General features: G+C 45.1%; 1 protein-coding gene across 12 annotated transcripts in view; it reads left to right on the top strand.

Moving 5' to 3' along the window:
- LOC119706729 (ankyrin repeat and KH domain-containing protein 1) overlaps positions 1-26356 on the top strand; it is a 100649-nt gene that overhangs the window by 68923 nt on the left and 5370 nt on the right. For 4 of the 12 annotated variants that reach the window (XM_038150673.1, XM_038150684.1, XM_038150678.1 and 1 more), the window contains 19 exons: positions 2432-2577; positions 2708-2819; positions 3577-3722; positions 5119-5261; positions 6050-6263; positions 7484-7659; positions 8456-8618; positions 9717-9812; positions 10080-10196; positions 11191-11365; positions 11677-12130; positions 12564-12638; positions 13368-13514; positions 14934-15044; positions 16554-16703; positions 17008-18623; positions 23440-23619; positions 24697-24951; positions 25893-26068. In XM_038150673.1, the coding sequence (XP_038006601.1) occupies positions 2432-2577; positions 2708-2819; positions 3577-3722; positions 5119-5261; positions 6050-6263; positions 7484-7659; positions 8456-8618; positions 9717-9812; positions 10080-10196; positions 11191-11365; positions 11677-12130; positions 12564-12638; positions 13368-13514; positions 14934-15044; positions 16554-16703; positions 17008-18623; positions 23440-23619; positions 24697-24951; positions 25893-26068 (4652 nt within the window). Of the gene's footprint in view, positions 1-2431; positions 2578-2707; positions 2820-3576; positions 3723-5118; positions 5262-6049; positions 6264-7483; positions 7660-8455; positions 8619-9716; positions 9813-10079; positions 10197-11190; positions 11366-11676; positions 12131-12563; positions 12639-13367; positions 13515-14933; positions 15045-16553; positions 16704-17007; positions 18624-23439; positions 23635-24696; positions 24952-25892; positions 26069-26356 lie in introns of all 12 variants that reach the window. The other 8 variants (XM_038150679.1, XM_038150674.1, XM_038150677.1 and 5 more) reach the window with 7 other exon arrangements.

Here is a 26356-nt window from a genome sequence, read left to right as displayed (position 1 = left end):
AGTGTCAGTGCTGCTTTCACTGCTAAGCTGTGGTACCACAGACATTCCTTGTTAATGCCACGGTGGAACCATTGCTGCAAGGTCATTTTCAAGTTTAAAATCTGTATTTTGCTGTGTAACAAGAGCTGGGATAAATCAGCCCTGTGAAACTGGAGGCAGAAGTTCTCAGGCTTTTTTTTGCTCTACAGACCACAAATTATGCTGCTGCTCCATGGGTCCAGCTTGGGTCCACACTGAGGAAGCAAAAAACAGCATTTTGAAAAATCTGCCATTTTGTAAGCTCATTAGTTATACAGAGGGTGATTAATTGGTGGGTGTTGTAGGAATATTTGTTAGATTTTATTTTAAACCATATTTTAGGGTATCAGTGCAGGGTTTATCTTCATTTCTATTGCCTTTGGTGTTCTCTCTCATGTTTAATGCTATTACTGTGCACATGAAATGCGTAGTGCACACTCATATGCTTTGAACACAAGATGAAAATACAAAGTATTAAGAAATACTTTAGTATTTTCAGTCATGGTTGTGAAATACAGAGAATTTGTGTGATCTGTGACAGCAACACTGAATATATTACTTTAAAACCCTTAAACTGGCTCCAGTGGAGTCCCTCTGCCCACCCTGCTCTGCATGCACAGCACATGTATGTGGTTTTATGTGTATGTGTAGTTGCAAGAGCTGAAGAAATTGAGCCAGTGTCTTCCATGAGGAAGGACCAGCTTGATTTTACATGAATCCTTCACAGGGTGATACGGTATTTTGGAAGGAGTAATCTGTGGAAATCCAGTTATTATCTTGCACTTCAGTGCATTGAGCAACAATCGTATTGCATTAATTAACGCTCATTTGCTGCTGGGAGTGATAATCCATTGTGAGCTTTTGTATTTGAAACTTTTAATACAAATCCGGTTTGCTCATGAAGGTTGTAACAAGAATTCAGATCTGGTACTTCATTGCCTAAACGTGGTGACCACATATTTATGCTGGTTTTGCTTCTGCACCAAGGAGAAGTGTTTGCTTAAAAAATACAACTGAAAATGGAACTCCCCCAAATTTCAGTGAACCCCCTGCCATGTTTCCAGAACCCAGTGGAAGCGACCCACCTTGCTGCGCTTCAGTCTGTGTTTCTTTTGTCAGGCACTGGCAGCTCTGTAGGCTGAATTAGTGGTGTCAGTGGTCATGTTGGGCCTTTTGCTATGACTTTTCCATCTACCCCATTTTCCTGTGAGTAAGTGCTGGTGTGTAATCTGTCAATGCAATGAGGAAGGTTGAGCCGGTTTGCTAAATTTTTTCTCTAGGTCATACACAGGTTGGAGTTCATCCTTCATCTTCCCTTAGCACTTGGACAAAAGCAAAATGTTTCTGCTGCTTGTTTCCTACCTGTAGCTGTTAGTGTTTTCCTTTAGTTGCTTCTTCCAGGAACACTGCTAAATACTGTGTGTTTTGGAATAACCAGAGCTCACCAGGTGTTCCAGCTGATGAGGCTGCACAATAGAGACATTTGGCAATCCAGCAGTGACAATACTTGTCAAATCCAGCTGCTCTATCAGCAGGGATTACTGAAGCTAAAGCACACCCCGAGTCTGCGTGGGTGTGTTACACCTTCCTGGCAGGGAATCCCAGCTGATTACAGGGATCCAGGCTCCGCCTGGACTCTCATCAGGTTACAGAGGCAGGCGGGAGTTCTGGCCCTGCAGTGGATGTCCAGGGAGATTTCTCTGCTTGTTGATTTAAAACTATAATTAATTATTAATTGTTAATTTAATAAAATATAAAGTTGCATTCCTTGTGTCCCTGAGCAATGCTGGATCTTCAGGATGACATCTTTTACAGGCTGTGCATCAATCAGAATAAATTTTAGGGAGTACAGACAGTTTTCAGCTTTCTTATTTTTGTTGACTGCCCCCTCCTGTCTGCTTCCCTTCCACTTTCCTGGGTTGGTTTAACTCTGAGACATGATTAATAGTATGAATGGCTGTCAGTCATCTTGCTCTGCAAACTTTCTCTGGAGGCTAAGTGTGGACTAACCTTTATGTGAAAAAATTTAGGATTGCAGAAGAAGACTACATTTTTGAACATTAGGTTTGTGTGTTAGTGATAAATAATTTGCCTGCTTAAACTGAGCACATGATTGAACTCTTTTTAACAGTGAAGGTTACAATTAGAAAAGGGTAACTAATCACCTTCATAATTCACACTTGTAATGCATACAGACTAATTCATAAAATTATTTTCTAACTTATCACAGTTTGGAGACGATGCTTACACTGTTTAACTGCCACAAAGCTGCTTTTTGTTTTTAGGAACATTCAATTTGCTTCCCCCGTTACTGTCCTGATATTAGACCATTGCAGTTTTATGGAACTTAATATTTTTCATATAAAATGGGACATTCCTAAGAGCGGATTAATAACCTGCTGTTCATTTTCAGCTGTGAATAGCAGAGTGCCCAGTGGCTCCGCCAGCTCCTCGCACACTACCGAGTCCCCGACGCCCGAGCCCTGCCCGCAGGCAGCCAGCAATGTGCCCCCGCAGTCCGTGCTCCCCATGTATCCATCAGTGGACATCGATGCACATGTGAGTCATCGAGCTGAGCTTGGAGTGGATTGGCTTGGGAAAAAAAATCTAGTGCTGTTGGAGAAATACTCAAGTCGTCTTTCTTTTGTATTTCTGAATATCTGCTTTCTTTTCTTCCCTACGCGTGAAGACCGAAAGCAATCACGACACTGCGCTGACCCTCGCGTGTGCGGGGGGGCACGAGGAGCTCGTGTCTGTGCTGATTGCCCGTGGTGCCAATATCGAGCACAGAGACAAGAAGGGTGAGTGCAAGCCAGAACACAATTTGACCATGAGCTAAAGCTTGAAAGACTGACTTTCAAAATGTGAACTGAATTCCTGCACTTCATGTAGTAACATTGGTCATACAAAACCAGTGAGCTTGTCTGCACCTGAGTGGGATCTTCAGCAGATTTGTGAAACATGAGGCACTTCTGTCCTTACAACTCACCTGCTACAAATGACCTCAGCAAGCTGGATAGAGGAGCCGATGGGGCAACCAGCCCATCTTGGCTGCCAGAGCTGAGTGGTGGCAGTTGTCAGGTTGGGTATCGTCGTTTTCAGGAACAGAGTTCAGCAAAATCTCCCATCTTTTAGAGGTGAGAGAATAAAACCACCACGCCACGTGTGTTGGAGCTCACGTTGACCACTGGCAGTCAGCAACACATGCAGGGCAGATGTGGTCACTGGTTGGAGCTTAATTGAACAGTAACTATGCAGAAAGCTGTGACTTCTCCAAGGAGAGGAGCTGATCAGAACTTAATCCAAACTGATCACTGCAAGCACTGTTTAAATTTCATTTGAACAGCCTTTGGATGGAATCAGAGCCTCAATGTGACAGGGTCGGAAGAGGTTTGGGAAAGGCTCTGAGATTGTGGCATCCAGCAGGAAACCCCCAGTCTGAGAAAGGGATATGATCAACAGAAGTCATTGTGAATCAACCCATTTGTGCATTTCTGCTCCTTAATAATACTTTTGAGATACTCAAGGTTGCTTTTTAATGCCATCTCATGTTACTAGGTTTTACACCCTTGATTCTGGCTGCAACTGCTGGACATGTTGGTGTTGTGGAAATTCTTCTGGACAAAGGTGGGGATATCGAAGCCCAGTCGGAGCGCACGAAGGATACTCCGCTTTCCTTGGCATGCTCCGGTGGACGCCAGGAGGTACAGACATGTCCTCAAAGGGCTGGAGTTGTTACTTGCAGATAGGGGCTTTTTTTGTACAGTGTTGGGTTTCTTCTGCTGTTGATACATCTAACTTTTTTTCTGGAAGGTTTTTCACCTGTTTCAGTGTAGCTAATTTATGGCTTTTTCATCTTCTAAGAAAGGAAGATGAAATTTAAGACTTTCTTCTCTCCCTTGCCTATCCCAGTTCTGTTAGTTAATGCTCACGGTCACTTGTGATAATTTGTGGTCTTTCAGTCAGTGTATCCTCACACGGTAAATACTTCTGTGATATTTACTGAATAACTTTATTTGCTGAGCTCTTCCCTTATCCATCTTTCCTGTTCTCAAACCTGACACAGCTGCTGCAGGCACACAAGGGCAGAAACTGGGATTTTGTGTGGGCAGGACTTGGCTTTAGTGATAATGAACAGGGCTGATAAGTGCAGGTGCAATGTTGTACCCATCTTTTAAGGATGTTTCAGAGTTCTGTCAGATTTGTGTGTGTTGTTGTCCAAAAATATTTGTGAAATCCTTCCTATTTCAGTCATGTGCAGAGTACCTTAGAAGATGGCATGGAGATGGCCAGGAGATCTGTAGTAGGTTAATATAAGGATTAAAATAGTTGGGCAAAATTGAAAAGCTTCCATTTTACTTTTGAATTGCAGATCTTTAACAGTAAAAGTGCTTCTCATAAAAAAGGCAAGATCAGCATGGCCTGTAGTAGTAGCATTATATATTGAACAACTGAAGTCTTCTGTTCTTCCTTTTTTATTTTTTTTCTTTATGCCAGAATCTACCTGTTGTGTTTCTGGTTTAACAAGGAGCCTTTTTTTCTGGCTATGTTATTAGTAAATTGAGGCCCACTGAAGTACATCACCAAAATGGTTGAATTTTCTCTCATTTTAATTCTCTGAAGCAAAGCAGCTTCTGATAGAGGAGTCCTTCCTCCTCCTGGTTCTATTAACATCAGTCACTTTCATTTTTACCGCATTTTTTTTGGAAAGTTCATGTAATACAGATGGCCAAACTTTGCTCAAGTGTCATTTGAATTCAAATTGTGAGATGAGTTTTTCTGAAAGAGAAAAAGGAGTGGGAGTAGATCTATTGTTTGCAAACTTTAAGATTCCCAGGAAGAGCTTCACTTTAAAGCCTTGCAGTTTTATTTAGGTAAAACAACCTTTCTGGCAGACAAGCTGCTGTGGTCATGGGCTGTGGGGGCTATGCAGAGATAGGGAAAAGTCAAGCACAGGAGGGTGGAGATTTTCCTATGGAATCTTGTCTGTTGACAGAGGAAGCTGGTAGCACATTGGAAAGTCTGTGATAACATCCTCTCACTCCCTGGATAACAGCAAAGGCCACGATATGTCTGTTAATACGTGTCCTGTCTTTTCAGGTTGTTGATTTGCTGTTGGCCCGGGGAGCAAACAAAGAACACAGGAATGTGTCTGATTACACGCCGTTAAGCCTTGCTGCATCTGGTGGCTATGTTAACATCATCAAGATTCTTCTCAATGCAGGGGCAGAAATTAATTCCAGGTAATGTACCGTGTGACCAGCTGAGCTTCAGTGTGGCACAGGCACTTCCTGTTGGCTCTGTCCTGAGGCACAGGTTGGAATCTCAGGTGTTTTCAGACCTTCTTGCAACAGTGTTTTTACACTGATGACATCTTCTATGTTCATGTCATCTTAGTGCTTTTAAATCCTTTAAGTATCATAAATTTCATCTGACTTTTACCTAAATTTTAAGGGATTATAGTTTGCAAACCTTTTCTTTCACTTTTCCACCATCCTGAGGTCTGAAAGTCAAACTATTTCCAAATAGGACCACGTCAGGAAAGCAGTCAAGTGCTCAGGGCAGCTCGGTGTCTTTGAAGATGTCTTTTTCAAGCAGAGGAACAGATTTACACAGCAGTGTCTCTTAAGCCTGCTCTGTATTAGTTTTAAGAAAACTTACATATATTCTAACACTAGATAGGGCGAGAGAACTCTTAACTAGGGAAAGTTAGAGCTGCAGCTGTGCTAGAAGCATGTTTTTCTTTGAAAAAATCAGATGAGGCTTATGTTTGCTTCAGCCATCAGAATGTCTAACAGCTGAAATATATTTTCCTGGTTTATAAATTGCAATTGTTTATTGCATGTAGTCCCTCTGGTGGTTTCTCCTAATCAATTTAAAATGCTGCTATTTTAGGCCAGTGCCTATATTTTGTGGAGGTTACGTGTTCCTTTCTGACTTACAACAAAACATTTTGTTGCTCTTGGAGGCACTTCTATTTCCCAGAGCTTTTCTTCTGCCACGGGCACTGCAGTTTGTTTCTTTCCCTCAGGACTGGCAGTAAGCTGGGGATTTCTCCTCTGATGTTGGCTGCTATGAATGGCCACGTCCCTGCCGTGAAGCTGCTGCTTGATATGGGCTCTGATATTAACGCCCAAATCGAGACCAACCGCAACACAGCCCTCACCCTGGCCTGCTTCCAGGGCCGGGCAGAGGTGGTCAGTCTGCTGCTGGACAGGAAGGCCAATGTCGAGCACAGGGCAAAGGTAAGTGGGGGACTTGCCTTTCCTTATGATTTATTGCCTCTGAGTCATCAAATTTCTTCAAATTTTTCTGTAACTTTGAGCTTCTCTGGGCTCAGAGAGTTATTACATCAGAGCGCTTAAATGTTCTGAAATGAGTGTGGTTTCTTTTAAAAAATAAAAAAGCATCATTGATGATGTATTTTTTGCATTAGGGAAAAGCTGACTGGTCCTTTTGAGTTCATAATGAAACTTAGATTGAGTCTTGTCTAGACTTTTTTCAGGTTTAAACTTGACGTGATTACTCAGTAACAGAACAGATACAGATATTTTTACATGCAAGTGAAGTCTAGGCAGGAAGAGAATAGTGTTGCTTGTGATTCTCATATAGAACAGGCTTCTTGTCTACAACCAAAGTAGTGCAGTGAAACTTTGTAAAGCTTTTACGTTGCTGTAGAACCCATGGCTTCAGTACTGTGACCTTCTGTGCCTCTGAAATGCTCCACAGGTCCCATCCTTTGGTGCTCTGGGACAGCTTTGTGTCTCCTGCCATAAAGCAAGCTTAAAGCTTGTGTAGACAGCCAGACTGATTTCCCCAGCACAAAGGAATTTTTGGTAACTCCTAAGGCTGCTGAAATAATTGCTGTGTCTGTCTACCCCGCCTGCTTCTGGAATGACTGTGGCTGGAGAAAAGGGGATATGGATAAAAGCCAGCTCTCAAATGGTCAGTTGGGCATGTTAGCAGCTGGTGTAAGTTTTTTTAACAGTCTGACCTGGCAACTAAGTTGGGCCCAGGTCAGTCTCAGTGCCAAGGGAGGCTAGAGAAAAGCTATAAAGCCAGTTTCTGAGTATTTTTGTAGAAACACTTGTGTCTTCATTTGAATCTGTTCTAACCTCTGTTGTAGTGATCTTGTTATAAACTTTGCATTTGCTGTTGAGACAGGTATCTGGTGGTGCTTAGTCAACAGTTTGCTTGGGTTTGTATAAATCAAAGCCCAAGAGTGTTTGGGTTTTGGGTTGGTTTTGTTTGGTTGGTTTGTGTGTGGGTGTTTTGTTTTGTTGTTGGGGTTTTTTTTGGTTGGGTTTTTGGGGTCTTTTTTGAGGAAGAGACTGCTTGAAGTTAGGCTCCTAAACTAAATATGAGCAGCTAAATAAAAATCTGATTTCCCTTTGTAGGAATCATTTATGTCTTATCTGAAGTATGTTGTGCAGATTTCACAGAGTAACTCGTTCTCTTTGCACAGACTGGTCTCACACCTCTGATGGAAGCAGCTTCAGGAGGCTATGCAGAGGTTGGAAGGGTTCTCCTTGATAAAGGAGCAGATGTGAACGCCCCACCTGTGCCTTCCTCACGAGATACGGCTTTAACAATTGCGGCAGATAAGGGTCACTACAAGTTCTGCGAGCTCCTCATTAATCGGTAAATCATCTCTTCTCATTAAGTGTTTAAGGCCAGAGTGGGTGGGGCTCCGAGCAACCTGATCTTGTGGGTGGCTTCCCTGCCCATGGCAAGAGGGTTGGAACAAGATGAGGTTTCAGATCCCTTCCAACCCAAAGTAGTTACAACTAATGATTAGTGGCACATTTGTTCTGTATTCCTCTGTGACAAAGGTGCTCTTGTTCACATTACCTCATGCACCTGAGAGCAAAGGGAATGGGAAGCTCTGAAAATAGGATGTTAAATCTGTTCCCTACTCTGCAGTGTTATCCTGGAATATCTTGCTGTTGCAGTGTTAATTGAGCCAAGCAGGCAGCTGGGACCAGAGGCAGGCAGACAGTGTCTGGCTTGGACAGCTTGTTTGTGTATGAATCCAGCAACTCCCACATGAGCGTTTCCTGTCACTTGGGGGGCAAAGCCTGGAAGTAGCCCTTGAGCTTTTCAAGCATAACCCAGTGTGCTGCTAACATCTCGAGGGGCTGCTTTGTCCTGTGGGTAGTCACCACACTGATATTTAAAAGGTTGCTGGTTGCATGTCTCTGGTGCATTAGGTGACATGAAATGAGTGTTCATTTCTGTCAGGGAGGTTTAAATATTCCCCTTGTCACTACCCTGCAGATGAAACAGCAAATTTCAGGGACAGAATTTCTCATATCTTGCCACTGTATTTTAGTTATTAAAGTTCTATATCTATATAAAGTTGCACGGTGATGTTTTGTGATCTTGCTCTCGGACTTCCACCTTCACTCATGCCGTTTCTCTGGGTTTGTGCTTTTAGAGGGGCACACATCGACGTTCGCAACAAGAAAGGAAACACGCCGCTGTGGCTGGCAGCCAACGGTGGCCACTACGACGTGGTGCAGCTGCTTGTGCAGGCAGGGGCAGACGTGGATGCTGCAGATAACAGGAAAATTACCCCTCTTATGTCAGCATTCCGCAAGGTAGGAGACCAACTTCTTGTATGTTTTCAAAACAGCGCCTCTTGTTTGGTCTTGAGGCTGAACGCTTGGGTTTGGAAGAATCAAATATAAGATGGCAAAAATGCTACTTCGATAAAATACCTGCTTCAAAGTCATAATTACTGCACTTCCCAAAGATCCAGTTTTTGAGAATTGAAAAACTTTGTTCCATTAATGATGTTAACTTTATCATTTCCAGTTGTACACTGTGCAAAAACTTTGACTGTTTGAGATTTCCGTATTTCTGCAGTCTGTGCTGCTTGTTTCAGTCCTGCTTTGGAGGTGAACACAATACCAGCCTGCAATAAGCTGTCCTGATTCCTTTGTGCCTCTCTCATTCTGTTCCTAATATGTTGTGATGGGACACTATAGTCAGCTCTTCTGTCACCCACTGCCTTTTCTGCTTGGAAGGAAAAGCATTGCTTTAGGATGGTTCCATCAGTTGTAGTGTTGGATGCAAGGAGCATGAGCAGAGGAATTTATTAACTGTAACTGCTTTGCCTTTAACAAAGGAGCAAATAACTGTGCAGCTTTTTTTACAAACAAAAATGCTGAGCTTGCCCCTGTTTCGACACTGCCTTGCTTTCACATAACTTCAGAAGCGACAGTTGGGTGCTTTGCGTGGTTGCACAGTGTACCCTGGGAGCAGAGGAATGTGCTGCCAGGATAACATTCAGGTGGCTCAGTTTCCTGATCTGACTTGCCTGTAATTGAACAGTCTAAGTCAGCTCCATGGGATGAGTGGCAAGAGAGTGGATTGGGTGACAGATGGTGTCTAAAGAGGGTTGTCTTGTGTCTTGGTTGTTACTAAAACCATGAAGATCTGCCTCTGGTCCTTGTATTTTAAAATAAAAAGTAGCTCATGGAAGAGCTTGTCTTTGCCACGCTGAAGCAGAGCAATGGCTGTGCTGTCAGCACTGAGCAAGCAGGAGCTGCCCTCCTTCCCAAACAGCAGCTTACCAGAAATGTTCTTGCTTATTTTCAGTGTTTTGCATTGAACTGAGAGATACCAAACTTGTATTTTGATGATGATTGTTGGCGATTGAACACAAAATATTAGAATTTTCTTTGGTGTTCTAGGGGCATGTGAAAGTAGTTCAGTTCCTGGTGAAAGAAGTGAACCAGTTTCCTTCAGACATCGAGTGCATGCGCTACATCGCGACCATCACGGACAAGGTGAGCGGGGCTTGGGGAGGAGACCCTGGCCTCAATTTCCAGCAAAAAATATCCGTGGGGAATTCTCAAGTATTCAAACACTGAATGTACATGTTTGCTCGCATGTCTCCTTTTTAATATAGCACTCAAAAAGTAAATCAGCATTAGATCCTGTTCTGTGAATAGTTTGTATGTTTATGAGTACAGAGGGGCTAATCTCATGTTGTAGAGCAAGCTTCACTCCTCAGTTGTTTATCACAGTGGTAGTAAGACAAGTTTGCATTTCAGGACCTGTTGAAAAAGTGTCACCAGTGTGTGGAGACAATTGTGAAAGCTAAAGACCAGCAGGCTGCAGAAGCCAATAAAAATGCAACTATACTGCTGAAGGAGCTAGACCTGGAAAAAGTGAGTAGATGATTGCTGTCATGTAGCAGCATTTGAACTGTGTGTGAAACTCTAGGCTGCATTTCCTTTGATGCTTCTTGGGGCAGTCAGTTTTCATGCTCTGGCTGTGTCTGTGTTCCTTCCCTTAATGTATCGTACAAGTGAGGCACATACTGAGGCTGGCAAATCAGAGCTGACTTCTGCTTCAGCCACTCCATTGTCCTTTTTGGGAAAGCTTGGACTTAGCAACAGTTCCTTAGGCAGCAGCTCTCTGGGATCACCTCAGCACAGAGGGTGTGTGAGTAAGGGAGGACTCCAGTCTCATGGTGTGTTTCTATGGGGTAAATCATGTCCATAAGCATTTAAGGACTTCTGCTCAGGGGAGTCGAGCAGATATGGAGAAAATCCCCCTCTCCATTTGCTGAGAATAGTGTAAATTATTCTAAAGTAACACACTCTAGAGTGGGCTCTCTTAATGGTGGTTCTCACAGTTTTTGACAAGTTCCACATTGGTTTATTAAATTTTCCAGGTTGTGGACTTGTTGAGCACACATCATTTGCTGTGCACAAACAGTGCAGCAGATTACTGATTCCATATATTAAAAAAAAAAAAAAAAGGTTAAAAAGGTTAAAATTAGAGCCATTGAGTAATGGCTTTTGAAACAAAGATGTGGACATCACACTAAAAATATCACTGAGCTTATCAAATGTTTGAGAAAAGACTGAGAGGATGAGAAATTTTTCTGATCTTCCATTAAAACTGTATTTTTTTTTATACTTCTGTTTTGGTTATTACTTTGTTATCATTCCTTAGAAGTTTTGGAACCAGCTAGTCCTGTTGTTGCATAAGGTCTGTCCAGTTTCTGTGTAATGATTCAGTATGTGCCAAAGTTATTCTAGTTCATTGTGCTCTCTCCTTTCTCCTTCCCCCCAGATTTCTAGGGAAGATCTGAATTATAAGTATAATTTAGTCTGTGTGAAAATGTTTAAATATGGATTCTTTTCTCCTACACAGTCAAGAGAGGAGAGCAGAAAACAAGCTCTTGCAGCCAAAAGAGAGAAAAGAAAGGAAAAGAGAAAGAAGAAGAAAGAGGAACAAAAAAGAAAACAAGAAGAAGATGAAGAAAACAAGCCTAAGGAAACTCTGGAACTGCAAGAAGATGATGATGAAGAAGAAAACGATGATGAAGGTAAACAAGTGTTTCTATGAACAGTGTGGTGGTGGGGGTGCCACCTTCTAACCATGAAGGTGAAGGAATCTGTTTGAAAGCTGGTCTCTCGTATTTGACAGTGTTGCATGGCTGCTGCCTGGCAAAACGCCTTTGCTCATTTCTTCACCCCCTCCTTTATTCACAAAAGTCTTTCACTCTTGGAGGATTTAGGGCTGAATTTGGTGCTGAGTCTGACAGCTCAGCAAGGAACATAACTTCAGCTGTGGTGTATTCTGTGAGGGCACTGATTTTTCTGGGTTCTGATTGTATGTAAACTGCTTTTCTTTCAGTGGAGCAAGAAGTTCCTATAGAGCCTCCAAGTGCAACTACTACAACTACAATTGGAATTTCTGCAACTTCAACTACCTTCACAAATGCCTTTGGGAAGAAGAGAGCTAATGTGGTGACTACCCCCAGCACAAACAGAAAAAACAAGAAAAATAAAACAAAAGAGACTCCTCAGAATATGCAGATCATTTTGCCAGATCAGCATATATCTCTAGCACAGCAAAAAGCAGATAAAAATAAAATAAATGGAGAGCCAAGAGGTGGTGGAGCGAGTGGGAACAGCGACTCGGATAACTTGGATAGCACAGATTGCAACAGTGAAAGCAGCAGTGGAGGGAAAAGCCAGGAGCTGAACTTCACCATGGATACGAACTCCTCGGAGCGGCGCTATGCCTCACTGCTCATCCCCTCTCAGGAAGAAAAAAACAGCACCTCAGCTTCCAAAACACCAACGAGGTGAGACTGCTCTGGTCCTTCCCTGGTGTTTCACAAGGTCCCACCTAGGCCAGTGTCAGTGTTCTGTAGCTTAAGCTCTACACCAACTCTACATTCCCAGAGCCTAGAGAGACTGGGGCTGCTTTATTTGCAAAGCTGTGTTAAGTTTGTTGAACACAACCTCTTTAAAATCTTGTTAGAACAAGATTTTTTGGCATTGTTGGCCAATTTTTAATATTACTTGAGCCAAATGGCCTTTTCTCTCTGCACTTTTTAAGCAACCATGTTGTATTGTTAGCTTTGTTGGAATAGATCTGAAAGGGAATATGCTGGCAATTTAATGAGGAAGTGCCAGCTTAACTCATCATACACACACAGAAGTGGTTTTGTTACCTTTGGATTGTTTTATGGTTTCATCATTAACTCGTTTGACTTGCTATCTCTTTCTTTTAAGGAGAGAAGAAGATGACCCTGAGCATTTCACCTGCCAGGTTGATGGCCAGTTTGATATAACCTTGTCAAGCCAGAGGTGAGAGTCAGAGCAGCTCAGGGGGCACATGGATGGTTCAAAGGGTCACTCAGCTGCCTGGGAATGTGCTGATAACTTCTACACCACTTTCTGAAGAGGTCATTGGTCTGAATCAGAAAGCTCAGATCCCATGTGGGTCTGTAGTCTTTGGTTTCACATCTGAGTAATACAAGTCTGATCCCCCATAGTTTTGTTTTCTCTTTCCATTTTCTGCACCAAGGGAGGGAAGAGAGCAGGGAGGTTGATCTGCAGGACGCTGGGCTGACAGAGGCCAGTTCAATAAGAACACAGACATTGTGGCATCAAGAAGGGCAGTGAGACAGGGCTTTTGTCAGACTGATTGAGACACTTGTCTGGGAGTGGGAAGAGATGGTATTTTTCATTTTCCTATTTTTCCCCAGATTCAGGTTAGATGCAGAATGAGTGGATTCATCAACCCTTGTGGTTAGAGGGTGTGTGTTTTGGGCTTCCATTAGGAGTGTTAAAAATTGGAATTTGTGTCTGTTCTGTTCTTTGAACATAGATCATTTCTGCCTTGGGTGTTTCATTCAAGGTTTGCTGCAAGAGCCTTGGGGTCCTGTGCAGTTCACTGCAGCAGGACGAGCTAAATGCATCCTTCTGCCTCCTTGTGGTTCTTCTGGAAACAGTTCATGCTACTAGTTTTAAGCTGCAGGAATGTATGCTGTCATTTTATTCTGTAATTTTTAATCAGCACATTTCTGTTCCCAGACTTGATGGTGAAGGTCATTCGAATTCTTTGTCGACTACTTATAAGTCTGTTTCCCTGCCTCTGACCTCTCCAAATGTTAAGCTGAATCTGACCAGTCCAAAAAGAGGCCAGAAAAGAGAAGAAGGCTGGAAAGAAGTGGTTAGAAGGTAAAGACTTTAATACTATGTTTTAAAACTGTCTGTGAGCTTTTTAGCTTGTAAATTATTCTCAAATACAGAATGTCCAGCAAGATTATATAACTGAAGAATTAACTTACAGGAGAATCCATCCTGCTTGCTCTTGCAGTGCTGGGAAAACCAACTGCAGCCCTAATTTGTAGTAGCTCCTCGCTAGCTTAATGTGAACATGACATAAACGTTGCATTTGGCATCAGAAAATAAAGACAACCTGTGACTTTAGTGGAGTAATGGATGTGGGGACAAGATAAAAGGGGAAGGGAGCAGAGGGCAGTGAAAAACCCTACAGTAGATGATTGCCCATGAAATAAAGGCAGAATGGATGTGAGTAGAGGAGAGGCAAATGATCCCTTCAAGGCCAAAATCCATTGTACTTTGGGCAGTGACCTTGATCACTGATTCAGTGGGAAATTGTGTTACCTGACAGTGAGTGCTTAGAGATACAGTGAGATTTAAAGTTTTACTGTAAAGCAATCTTTTCTTTTGAAAATGTACTGGGTTTTGCTGTATGGCCATTACCACCCCAGTATCTCTAACCTTTATCTTGTCTACTGCTTGGAACTAGAATGATCATCTGGCTTTGGGGTTTTTTTTGTTCTCTTTATCAGAAAGGAATACAGCACAAACATACCAATGTTAGATGCTTTGGGTGCACTTAGGAAAGCCTCCTGTTGTTGTGTTCTGCAGTGGCAACGACTAGATGTGCTCATTTTGGAGAATTTTAGGCTATGTGCAAAGAATGTAATTGTATAGAGGGCTTGGTGCCTTTGGATTAGTGGAAGCCACAGAGTGTTCTTAATAAAGGTTTAAAAGGCAGTTTAATATGAAAATTTATGTTTGAGCTTTTAGAGTTGGCGTGGTCTCTGCCTTTTGATGTGGTCACCATTGGGGCTCTCCACAGTGATGTGGCCTTGCTGGGTGTGTGGTGGCAGCCTGGTCCCCACTTGGGGAGTGGTGCAGGCTGGAACCCCTCAGACAGCCCTGACCTCCTCTCACCTGGGGCTGCTCCTGCTCTCCTGGGGCTTTTGAATCTCCTTGGCTCAGCCCAGGTGTTCATGTGGGTGTTTGCCTGCTCTTGTGTTGGCCTTGGCAGTGTTCTAGACATGCATCCAGAACCTGCCCTATCTCTTTCCTGAGGAATGCCCTAAGGAACATCCCATTCAGGGTTCTGCACTGGTGTTTGCTGTGCCCTGATTGATGGAAGCATGTCCTGCCAAAGAGCATTGTTGGTGACTGTGGATGTGTGGGTGCAGTGCCCAGGAGCTCCTTCTGCTAGAGCCTGTCCTGGTCTCAACAAGAATTCTTCTTCCCTCTCCCTGTGAGTGACCCCCAGCTGGAAGGGATGTCTATCCAAGTAACCAATGCAAACATCCCTTCTGCCCCTGACAGGCAAGTGGGCAGAGTTTTGAAAGACCCTCCCCCCAGCAACACTCTGCAGCCAACACCAATTGAGCAATTTCAGCTGCAGAGAGGAGGGCGCTGCTGCTCTGGAGCAAAAAGGTACTTTTGGGGACACTTCTCTAGGTGAAAACCATCAGCCTCGGGAGGGAGAGAGGGAGGGAAACGGCTGTGGATGATGGGTGGGAGGGACTGGACACTGGGGTGGGCTCTCCTGGAAGAGAACTGCCTCCTTGAGTGGCTGTCAGAGGTCCCCAGTGGGCTGGGTGGAAGCAGAGCAAGGTGCAGTCAGGAGCCCTGTGAGCTATACAGGTGTTCTTGAAACTTAGGTGAGCGTGGAGTTCTGGTTTGGGGAGGGAGTAACTGTGGCGTCTGTCTTGAGAAGGGAGCCTTGGAAGTGGAGGTAGGAAAGAAAACCCAAAGCATGAAACAGCTTTGGGATAGAGCTGGTTCATGCACTGGGGGTTCTGGGGATGTAGTGTGCTATCCTGGCAGGAATGGGAGAAAGAAAAAACTCCTTGGCGACATGAGGTGTTGCTTTAGAACATTTCCGTGTGTTTAGATGTTTAAAATTAAACAGGTTTCCTCTAAGTCCTGTTAAGTGACAAACAACTCCTTGAGAATCAAGTTACTTACAAATTTCCAAGACTGGAATAGCTAGGTGAAGCTGGCAGCCTTTCCACAGGGTGGTGAGGACCTGTGAGTGCTGTGATTTCTGAAACTCCTTTGAATCCCCTCTGATTGTTCAGCACTGAGCCAGTGCACATCAGTAGCGAGCCTGAAAGCAGCTTATGGGTGCATGAGGTCCAACACACCTTAAAGTCTGGGGACAGTGATGGCCCAGAGACCTCAGCTGAGGTCTGTGTGCAAGCAGAGCTTGTGTTCAGACACTTCCCAATACTGTGTGCTTGCTGTGACCCACCAGTACCGTGTGAATCAGGAAAACCCTGAACTGACTGACCTTGGTGGCAGCATTGTGGCCTGACAGTGAGCCTGCTCCTGCAAGTCCCTGCTGCAATCACAGGGACTTCCAGCAGCTCCCTTGGTCACAGCACTGCACACCTTCACCTGCTTTCACCCACCATTGTTTACTGGTGACACTGCACTTCCAGATCTTGAAGTCTGAAAGAGGTGGATACTAAAAGGTTGTGGATGCAGGTGGTATTACAGAACTGATCACTGGAAAGCCATCTTCTCCTTGCTATAAACAGTCCTAGTAGTTAAGCCATGGGCTTTTATAGTTGAAGCAGTGCTGCTTGTGTAAATTCAGGTTGATAAGCTGAGGATTTGTCTCACTTTGGAGAGCTACCCAAGATTAGATAACGTCCAGAAGGGGTTCTGAAGTAGTGTGAGGCTCATATATCTGTGTTACAATAGTGGTGGAATAAATGCTACTGGAGATTCCTTGTCAGGTACTGACAAGGTACTGAGGGTGATGAGTAATTTGAGTGGGGGACTTTGAGAGATGCTCCAAAGGGTGAAGAAACAATCAGCAGAAAACCACTTACTGCCCTTAAGAATATTGCTTCCGCCACTGCCAGACAGCAGAGGGGTTTTGTCTGTCTTTGGAGTTTGAATGCATTTCACAGATTTCTGATCTTTATGATATAGGTCAAAGAAATTATCAGTCCCAGCCTCTGTCGTATCTAGAATAATGGGAAGAGGTGGGTGCAACATCACAGCAATTCAAGATGTCACTGGTGCCCACATTGATGTGGATAAGCAAAAAGATAAGAACGGAGAGAGAATGATCACTATAAGGTACAGTATCTCAAAATGAAAGTCTTGAGTTACTCTACAGTGTCATTTATTGAAACGTTTGTTTGCTTTTAAAGGCAGGATCTATTTAGCTTCATTGTTCTAGAATAGCACATACATTCCTGCTGCCAAGATATGCTGACAGTCGACTTCAAAGATAATCCTTAAGATACACATAAGTCAAGGAATAACTTACTGCAGTAAATTTACAATAGAGTTACAGATCAGAATAAGATTGAAGCTATGGAACATTGCACAAAGTGGGGTTTCCTTTTGCAGAAGATAAATCTGTTTGTGTTTAACCTAGGGGTGGTACGGAGTCCACGCGATACGCAGTGCAACTCATCAATGCCCTTATTCAAGATCCTGCCAAGGAACTGGAAGACTTGATTCCTAAAACTCATATAAGAACACCTGCTTCGAGTAGCAAATCAATCCACGCAAACTTTTCATCTGGAGTCAGCACTGCAACTGCTTCCAACAAGAACTCCTTTCCTCTCGGAGCACCGCCCCTGGTCACCTCGCAGTCATCAACACTATCTACTTTCCAGCCTCCTAACAAACTAAACAAGAATGTCCCAGCGAACGTGCGCTCATCTTTTCCGGTGTCTCTTCCTCTCGCTTATTCTCACCCTCATTTTGCCTTGCTGGCTGCCCAAACTATGCAACAGATCCGGCACCCTCGCTTACCTATGGCCCAATTTGGAGGAACCTTTTCACCTTCGCCGAACACTTGGGGACCATTCCCAGTGAGACCAGTTAACCCTGGCAGCACGAACAGCTCTCCAAAGCATAACAGCTCGAGTCGTGTAGGTAGTCAGAACGGAAACGTTCTGCAGACGGAGTCTCCTGGGTTAGCCACGTCCAGTTGTCCCGTTACCGCCTCGTCTGTAGCCGCTTCCACCCAGCCTCTGTGTGTGACCAGTAACCGGACTCCCTCCTCGGTCAGGAAGCAGCTCTTTGCCTGCGTCCCCAAGACGAGCGCTGCAGCAACAGCCATCTCAACTGTGACGAGCACCTGTAGCACTCTGCCCTCAGCTTCCTCTGCCCCCCCGAACAACGGGCAAGCGCCCGCAGCGTTTCTGCCGTCTACCGCTCCGCAAGCGCAGCATTCTGCCCTGAAGGCGGACTCGTTCTCGGCCGTCTCCGCGCCCAAGGAGAAGGTGTCCACCCCCGAGCAGCCGCCAACAAGCGCGTGCCCGCCGGCTTCGGCGGCAAGCAGTTGCAGCGTGTCAGCCAGCAGCAGCTCAGCGGGCACCGAAACGCGCCCGGCGAGCAGCCCCGCACCGCTCAGCAACGCGCAGGATGAAATTCTGCCAACCAGCATGGCCGAGATCAGCCCTTCCATGTCGATGCCTTTTTCATCCAGCTCAGAAACTGCTCCTTTAAGCTTAGCGTCGCCCAGGTCAGTCGTTGCCGATAATCAGGACAACAGTAACTTACCTCAAGTAGCTGTACCAGCACCTCGAGTTACTCACAGGATGCAGTCCAGAGGTTCTTTCTATTCAGTGGTACCAAATGCAAACCTCCATCAAGATCCTCAGTCTATTTTTGTTACGAATCAAGTTCCTTTAACACCTTCTCAAGGTCCACCTGCTGCAGTGCAGCTTTCGTCAGCCATGAACGTTATGAACGGTTCTCAGATGCACATTAACCCAGCAAACAAATCATTGCCTCCTGCCTTTGGGCCAGCAACGCTCTTCAATCACTTTAGTAGTCTTTTTGATAGCAACCAGGTGCCAGCTAACCAAGCGTGGGGAGACTGTCCACTCTCTACCCGAGCAGCAGCTGATCCATCTTTCACTGTTCAGTCTACCTTTCTGAATAACTCTGTGCTAGGACATGTGGAAAACGTTCATCCCGACAACTCCAAGGCTCCTGGTTTCAGGCCACCTTCCCAGCGGGTTTCAACTAGTCCTGTAGGTAAGTCATTAAGATCATGTTCTGGACAAAAACATTTCTTCAGCCATTGCACTTTGATCATCATACTGATGGAGAAGTAGTCTGCCAATGACAGCTGGAGAATGCTCATGTAATGAGGACGGTCTGTTTTTTCCAAATGCTCTTTAAAATGCTGGGGTTTTTTTTCTTCAGCTCTGCTAGGCTGTTAGGAGTTGTGAGGATTGCAGATGTTGCATTGCTTGTCCTCTGTGTGAGACAGGAATGCTTCCACCTGCTTGTAGTGTAGCATCAATCTTAAGTTTTGGGTTGGACTGGAGCACAGTGTGGGGTGACACCAAACCTGAGGACTCCTGGAGGTTCCAGCTGCAGCAGTGACTGCAAGCAGGTGCTCCATATTGTATGTGAGATTCCAGCTTAGTGAAGGGAAACTCTCTGTGCCTTTTGGTTCTTGATATGGCTCTGGGATTTCAATAAGCTTACTTTGTGGAGCTGGTGTTCTGCTGCGTGGAGTGTTCTATTCAGAAGTTCAGTATAGCAGTACTAGCACATGTGGATTTGTTTGAAATGGGTTATGAACACTGACATTGAGCTCCCTGCCCTTGCTGTGCTCTGCCTGCAGGATTTTTATCTTCTCAGTGTTCAAACTATATTGCAGACAACCAACTGCACCCATTAGGGTGAAGGCACCCTCACGAGATCTCTTCTGTGCCACCCCTTTGTTCTTGCCATGGTGGCTGTGGGGTGCCCTGGAGCTGGGTATCTGGAGAGCCTTGCTCTGGAGTCATCCTTGCCCACAAAATGTGTGTTGGGTATTTGGGCTAAAGCTTCAGGACTTGAATGCTGGGCTGAGACAAGTCAAGCAGTTTGACTTTCAGATTAAAGGAGAAGGGAGCATTTGGAAGATGTGATGGTGAGGACAGATCATCTTCAGCATTCCCTTTCCTCTCAGTTGCTTGACAAATGTGCAGGACTTCTGCAAACGTCTCTCTTACTGGCTTTAACCACGAACCTGGGGTGTTTGCTATGACTGTAGTTTTCTCAGTTGTTAAATTGGAGCTGTATCGCTCTGCAAAGCGAGGGCACAGCTGGAACTCTGTGCCACATCCAGCCTCAGGGCAGTAAGCAGAACCAGGTGTGTCAGATGAAGTAACTGGACCTTGTTCAACAGAGACTGTTACTCCAGAAGGCTCCAGAACCACTTTGACAGTGGCTCAGCTTTTCCTCTGCAGTGCTCTGAACTGGGGTTGGCTGTTGCTAAAATAATTCCTGGCAAATGAGATCTGCTGATTTCCCTGACGGTGGCATCCTGCATGTGCAAACATGGGTGACTGGGGCTTCCCACAGCAACAAAGTATTTTGCTGTTCCCTTATGTTTGTAATGGGGGAAAATTTATTGTATTTCTGCTCTATATATCCTTTTATACTTTATATATCCTTAAGTGACTGTAAGTATTTTAAAAACAGTGTAAATCTGTTTCTGCCATTAGAAATATTAGGTAGATAGCCAAGGAAAACTCACACAGTTGACTTTGGGGGAGATATATGTGAAGTTCTCAACTGAAGCTCAAAAATATTTGGACAGAACACACTTTTCCTGAGTTAGGATTTGATTAAGATATTGCAAAGTGAAGAAAAACTGCCAATAGGGAGTGTGCTGCTAAAATTGTGTTGTGCAGGAGGCGACTGATTCGTCAGGCCCTTAGTTGTTTCATTCAATGTCATTTTACTTCATGCTGCTTCCGATCACCTTTGTTTCAGAATCTAGATGTCCCAGGAGCAGGGGGGTTAAGGGAGCTTGAGGATGTTTGGAAGGTGTGATAGAGAGGAAAAGAATGATCACAGTAGGCTGAGGACTTCTCTGTTGCCTTCCCTCAAAGCTGAGTGTGGTCTGCCCACCCCTCTCAATCTCCAGCTTGTCCCAGGGGAATGGACCTTGCCCTCGGCTCAGCCCCCGAACTGGCAGAGCTGGGGACTCCCGTGGCTGTTTGCACAGGGCTTGGTGACAGGGTTCATGAGATTTTGAGAGGGGGGGACAAGGGCTGGTCACTGCTCATGCTCTGGCCAGCAGCAGCACAGTGGACAGGGAGCAGCCAGGGCCTGGCCTGGCAATTCCACGTGGTCAGAGGGGTTGGGAACAGCCATGGAGCAGGTGGACACCCATCCTCTGATCTCAGTGGGGGGAGGGACACTGAGGGAGCAGAGGTTTGCATTTTGTGCCTCTCTGACATAGTTGGCCCATGGCAAATTTTTCCACAAATCAACATTTCTAAGGGATCACCTCTAAACTGATTTGGAGAAGATTTAATGTAGTTTAATAAACCTAAACCAGCTTTTTCTTAACAAGTTCTCATGTCAGGATGGAGTTCAGGTAGTCTGCTTTTCCTCTTCATGGGTGAGCTCAGCTGCAGCTCAATTTTTCTGTTATTCACCAGTTCCTTTGAGGCACAGATATCTCTGCAGATCTCACTGGCTGTGGATCCATTCTGGAAATAGCCTATTTGTCTCACATTTCTGGGTCTCTTGTCCTGGCAGTTTGCAGTTGAGGGCAGGCTTAGCCCAACCATAAGAGGAGGCTGTGGAGAAGACCAAAAGTAATCTACTTGTTACTTCTGTCCTGTGCATTTTAAAGGAGGTTGAGACCTTGCTTTTCAAAAAGGATCACAAACTTGAAATATGCCAGCTTAGGAAGCAACACATGACTATGGAACTGCATGAAATGGTTGGACTCTGTTTCACACAGTGACCAAGTGTTGTGGCCCGTTCTCTAAAGTTGCAGGTAACATTGCAGTAACCAACATCTGCCCGGGGTCTTTGATAAACTGAATTTTGAGCAGAGTTTGTGTGAGATCAATACACTCCTTTCAAAAGCTCAGTTATGCATTCAGAGCACAATGAGGAGTTAGAGTTCACAGCCCAAGTAAGTGCAGAGTATGGTGTTGCAGAAGATTTTAGTATTAGAAAACCTGATTTTTTTGGTAAGTACACAAATAGGAAGCTCGTTATTGCAGTCAGGATCTGGTAAGTTACTGTTCAGAATAACCATTTTTAATATCGAGCAAAGTTTTTAATCCACTTTTATGAAAGACAAGGTGAAGTTAAAAAGTGTTCTTTGTGACCTGAGTCCTGGATTTGTGCATCCCTGGCTGTCACACTCCCTTTGGCCCGTGGAGCATATCCAGCGGTGCTGAAGTGGTCTTGACTGTCCAGTCATTGCACTCTACGAGCTGTGCACCCAGAAGCTGTGTACCCATCAGCCTCCTGAGCCACCCGAAGACAGCAGGGCATCCCTCTCCTGCAGAAGAGCTGCTTTTGTCACAATCCCTGCCTTGTTCTCTGTCTGGAGCCCAGCAGCACCCATGGGTGGCAGCAGCTCTGTTACCCCTTTGGCTGGGGCAGATCTTGTGTGGTTTGCCAGCCAGCTGGCACTTTGTGGGTTGGTGCGTGGTGGAATCAGTGCCCAGAGGGGTTTTGGCTGCCAGGTTTGGGGACAAAGGGGTGGCCAGAGTGTCTAGTAGTGGCTCCACAGCAGGTGCCCAGGGAGGGCCCTGGACTGCAGGTGCCACTGTTGGCTCAGGCCTGAGCTCTGTCTGCAGCCAGGCTGCGACTCCAGACAGACTCAGCTCAACCACTCTGCAGCCACAGGCACTGGCATCCTCCTCAGAGCCCTGGGGTTTGTGCTGTGACAAACGCAGGAGGACTGTCCTCCCATGCTGGGGGTCCCTCAGCTAAGCAGCCCATGTTCCAGCAGCAGGGGGATGTGCTTCTCCTTGGCTGTAAGGGAGACTTCTCAATTTAACCTTTGGACTAGTGAGAAAAATACCTCCTTTAACTCCAACAAATCATTTCTGTCCATGTGAGCAGGTTGGATCTGGCACTTCTGGAAGAAGTAAGTCAGGTTGACTTGGTTGATAATACTGGGGGAAAAGACCTGGCTTTCAGGAACTGTCCAGGCACTGAAAGGTGCCCCTCTAGTTTCTGGCCTAAGGTACTGCCTGGCAGCACTGCTGTTTGTGGTGGGGTGTGTGTAGAGATAACCTTCAACCTCACTCTGCAGCAACATAGGCTGGTCCTGGTTGTGGTCATTTTGAAATGTTTAAATGGTTTTGAAACTAATCTTGTTTAATAGGCCCTTGAAACTAAACCCTAAACTCAGGTGAACATATGGCCATGCCCTTTTCTGCTTTCAGGTAATAACGTGTGATAAGAGCTTTTACAACATTTTGGAAAAGTACTTAAAAGCTTTGGCTTATAAAAAAAAACCAACCTGTAATTCACCCTTGCTAGTAATTTTTGTGGGACTTTGAACTCTTTCTCCATGTCTCGCTTCCTCTCACACGTCCCTGGAGGGAGCAGTCCCCTCCCCTGTGATGCTGTGCCACGCCAGCCCTGTCTCTGTGGCCGCAGCGTGCTCTGACTGATCTCTACATGAAGGTGCCTGTGGGATGGCAAAGCCCATCCTGCAGAGACCTGCTTCCCTGGTGCTGGATTCCCCTGGGACTTTCACAGAGCCCTGGATCCCTGTTGGATTTGTGTGGCTTTTTGTAAGCAAAGATCGTGGCCACTCCCAGCTTTCCTGCTCTGCCCTCCCTGCTAAGATCATTTTCTTTCAGTGACCAAAGGGATGGCTGTTTTTGTTAAAACTTGAGAGAGTTGAACAAACCAGAGAGCCTCCAGAAATGCCTCTGCGGTTTCTAAGGGAGAATCGTGCACCTTACCGTGTGCAGATGCCCCCAACGGTGATGAGATGCTTTAATTATATTTGGAGCACTAGCTTTCTCTGGTGCTTTGAAGCAGGTTCCCAAAGAGAGATATTTAATCAAATTTATGTTTATTTCAGGCTTACCCTCTCTAGATCCATCCAACAGCTCTACAACTTCTTCTTCAGGTCCTTTGACAGGCTTTTCAGCAAACATACAAGGAGCACGGGTTTACCTTCAAGGGCCAGCGCCTGTTGGGACTCCCAGCTTTAACAGACAGCATTTTTCACCACATCCTTGGACAAGCGCAACAAATTCATGTAGGAACTTCATGGGTCTGTCTTAGTTAACTATAAATTCATAGCTATTGTCTTTAGTAGATTTCTAACTTGAGGGGAACTTACCCAGTAATGCACAAAATGCTTTCCAATTGCTTTTAGCAGCTGTGAGGATGGTGTGCAAATCCCAAGCTGTGCTATTTTGTGGGGTTTTTCTCATGCCACTAGTTCTGGTAGCATTACTAAAGGCGTATTTGGGTAGAAAAATGAGTCATTGTAGGCTCTTGAGAGGAGAGAGCATGAAGCTGTGGGGGAGTGGAGGTGATTACACCACGCTAAAGATTCCCCTCTAAGTAGTACGAGTGCAATATTAGGTGAAAATGTCATGTTTACCATGGTTTGAAGTTATACTTGCCTTTTTTCTTTTTTTTTTTTTTTTTTTTAATTGGGATCTGGAATTATACTTTAAATGTTCCAAAATCTCTAAGCATCATCTAAGGTAACAGTGGGTTTTCCTCCTAATGGAAAGAACATGGAAGTAGCTTTACAGAAAATACGGGTCTTTGATTCAGAATCTTAGCTGAAGAGGTTTTTCATGTCACTGCATGCAACTTCATTGCCACTCTGAGTTTAAGAACCAAAATGTTTAAATGAGTGCTCAAAGGAAGTTGGATTTCCCAAGGAGAGCCAGTGACGCTTCTGAAGTTGGCGGGACTTTATGCTCTTGGGTCACACCTGTGGCTTCGGGAAGCTGTCTGATTTCTCTTCTGCTGGAAGTGGTGGATACCAAAAGCAGGCTGTTAAGATATTTATGGTATTTTGGCTGATGTTTTTACCTCTTCCTGAAACTCTTCCATGTTTCTTATTCTTTCTTGTAATTAATTTAGATACACCGCTATGTCATGAGAATATCATAATTCTGATGGCTGAAAGCATTTGTGTTATAATGTGGATTTTAGAGTTCAAGTAATTCTTAGACAGAATTTCTGTGAAAGACTTGAATACTTGCCAAAAAAAGCCTTTTATCATTTGCTTTGAGATAATATTGGGGAAATAAGTGGAATGGCATTTACGCTTGCTGCTTTGCGTGTAATTAAGCAAGAGAAATGCTCTTTTCAGCAGGTGAATCTCCTATCCCATCAGTTTCCTCAGGATCATCTTCGCCCCTCTCAGCCGCTTCTGCCCCTGCTAACCTGGGCCAGCCAAAAACGGGTAACGCCAACCCGGATCGGAAGGTGCCCCCGCCCATCGGGACCGAGAGGCTGGCCAGGATCCGCCAGGGAGGCTCCGTCACCCCCACGCCCCTGGGAACCAACTTCACAGCCCCCGTGGGCCACAGCGGCATCTGGTCCTTCGGGGTGAACAGCGTGTCTGGTGAGTCTGTGCACGGGAACGCCAGGGCCTCTCTCGGGGACTGTCTTCGGAAGGAGGGTTGGAGAGCAGGAGTAAAGCTCCACACTCTGTACTCCCCTGTGGAACATCCCGAGGGGAGAGCTGGTGGCAGTGGTGGGAGAGCACAGGTCGATGGAAATGCTGTGGTTTGCCCTCCTGATGCTGGTGGTTCTCACCTGCCTGGATCAAGTCACCAGGCACTTGTGAGCCTGAAATGGTGCAGAGACCTCATACAGAGTCCTCTGAATGATCCAGAGCTTAGAGTAAACGATTTCTGTCTCTTAGGGGGGCTGTTTCCAGGCCTGACTGTTGGCTCTCTCTGTCCAGGTTTCTCTCTTGTTTTCCACTCACATTTTACAGTGTCAGCTGAGGTGCAGCTGATGCACCCAGGGACACAGAGCTGTGGATGCTGGTTTTTGCACTGATTTCCTCGTGACTCTTGAACAGTATGGGATAACTTCTGTTCCAGGCAGCCTTGGTTCCCAAAGAATGACTTTGAAACAGCTGAAGTTTTACGTTCAGTTTCCTGGTAGTTGGATTTTGTGGAAAGGAGGAGGTGCAGCATTTGAGGTGTAGAGTGTTTCCATTGGTAACTTTCAATACAAACGTTTGAGTCCTGCATTTGTTATATGCTTCAGTGAAGCCCTCCACACTTTGGTTAACTCGTGTCTCAGCATTGCTGTGTGTTTTCAAGAAAAGCTTCTATGTGCTTACAGGTAGTGTTGGGAGCTCTGTTGGATTTTAGCCGTTTGCAGTGGACATGTGGTAGTCCCCATCTTCTCCACCCTTGTCTGGATACCTGAGATCCCTCTGTGGCTGTGTGTTTTCAGGGTGCCTTTGGGTGGCCTTAGGTGTGTGCAGCTGCTGAATTCTTCTCGAGTGTCTGCAGTGAGTTTCATCAGCCATTTTTCATCTCTTTGCAGAAGGCTTGTCAGGTTGGTCTCAGCCTGTCATGGGAAGTCATCCAATGCATCAGCAGCTGTCGGACCCGGGCACGTTTTCTCAGCATCAGCCAATGGAGAGAGATGATTCTGGAATAGTGGCTCCCTCAAATATTTTCCACCAACCTATGCCAAATAGTTTTGTGGATTTTTCTAAAGTAAGTTACAGAAAGTTGGATTTATGAAATGGCCAGGGCCTGGCTTTATTGCATCTCCTGTTCTGCCTGTTCACTCTGTGTTGTGCCTCTGCTGCCACTGCATGTTACGCCAGTCCTGAACCTTCCTTTATCCCAGAACTGACCAGAAAAGGTGCCCAAGTCTGGAGGCAGGTCTAAACAAAGCCAGAGTTTGCAGGTTGCAGATAATTCTCTAGTCAGTAGCTGAAGGCCTTCATCACTCTCCAGTGTTTCATCTCTCAGAAGCTCAGTCTCCTGGAAATGGTTCAC

The sequence above is a fragment of the Motacilla alba genome, chromosome 13 (genome assembly GCF_015832195.1).
Source record: "Motacilla alba alba isolate MOTALB_02 chromosome 13, Motacilla_alba_V1.0_pri, whole genome shotgun sequence".
In the NCBI taxonomy this organism is placed as follows: Eukaryota; Metazoa; Chordata; class Aves; order Passeriformes; family Motacillidae; genus Motacilla; species Motacilla alba.
This window is presented reverse-complemented; position numbering and strand designations above follow the sequence as displayed.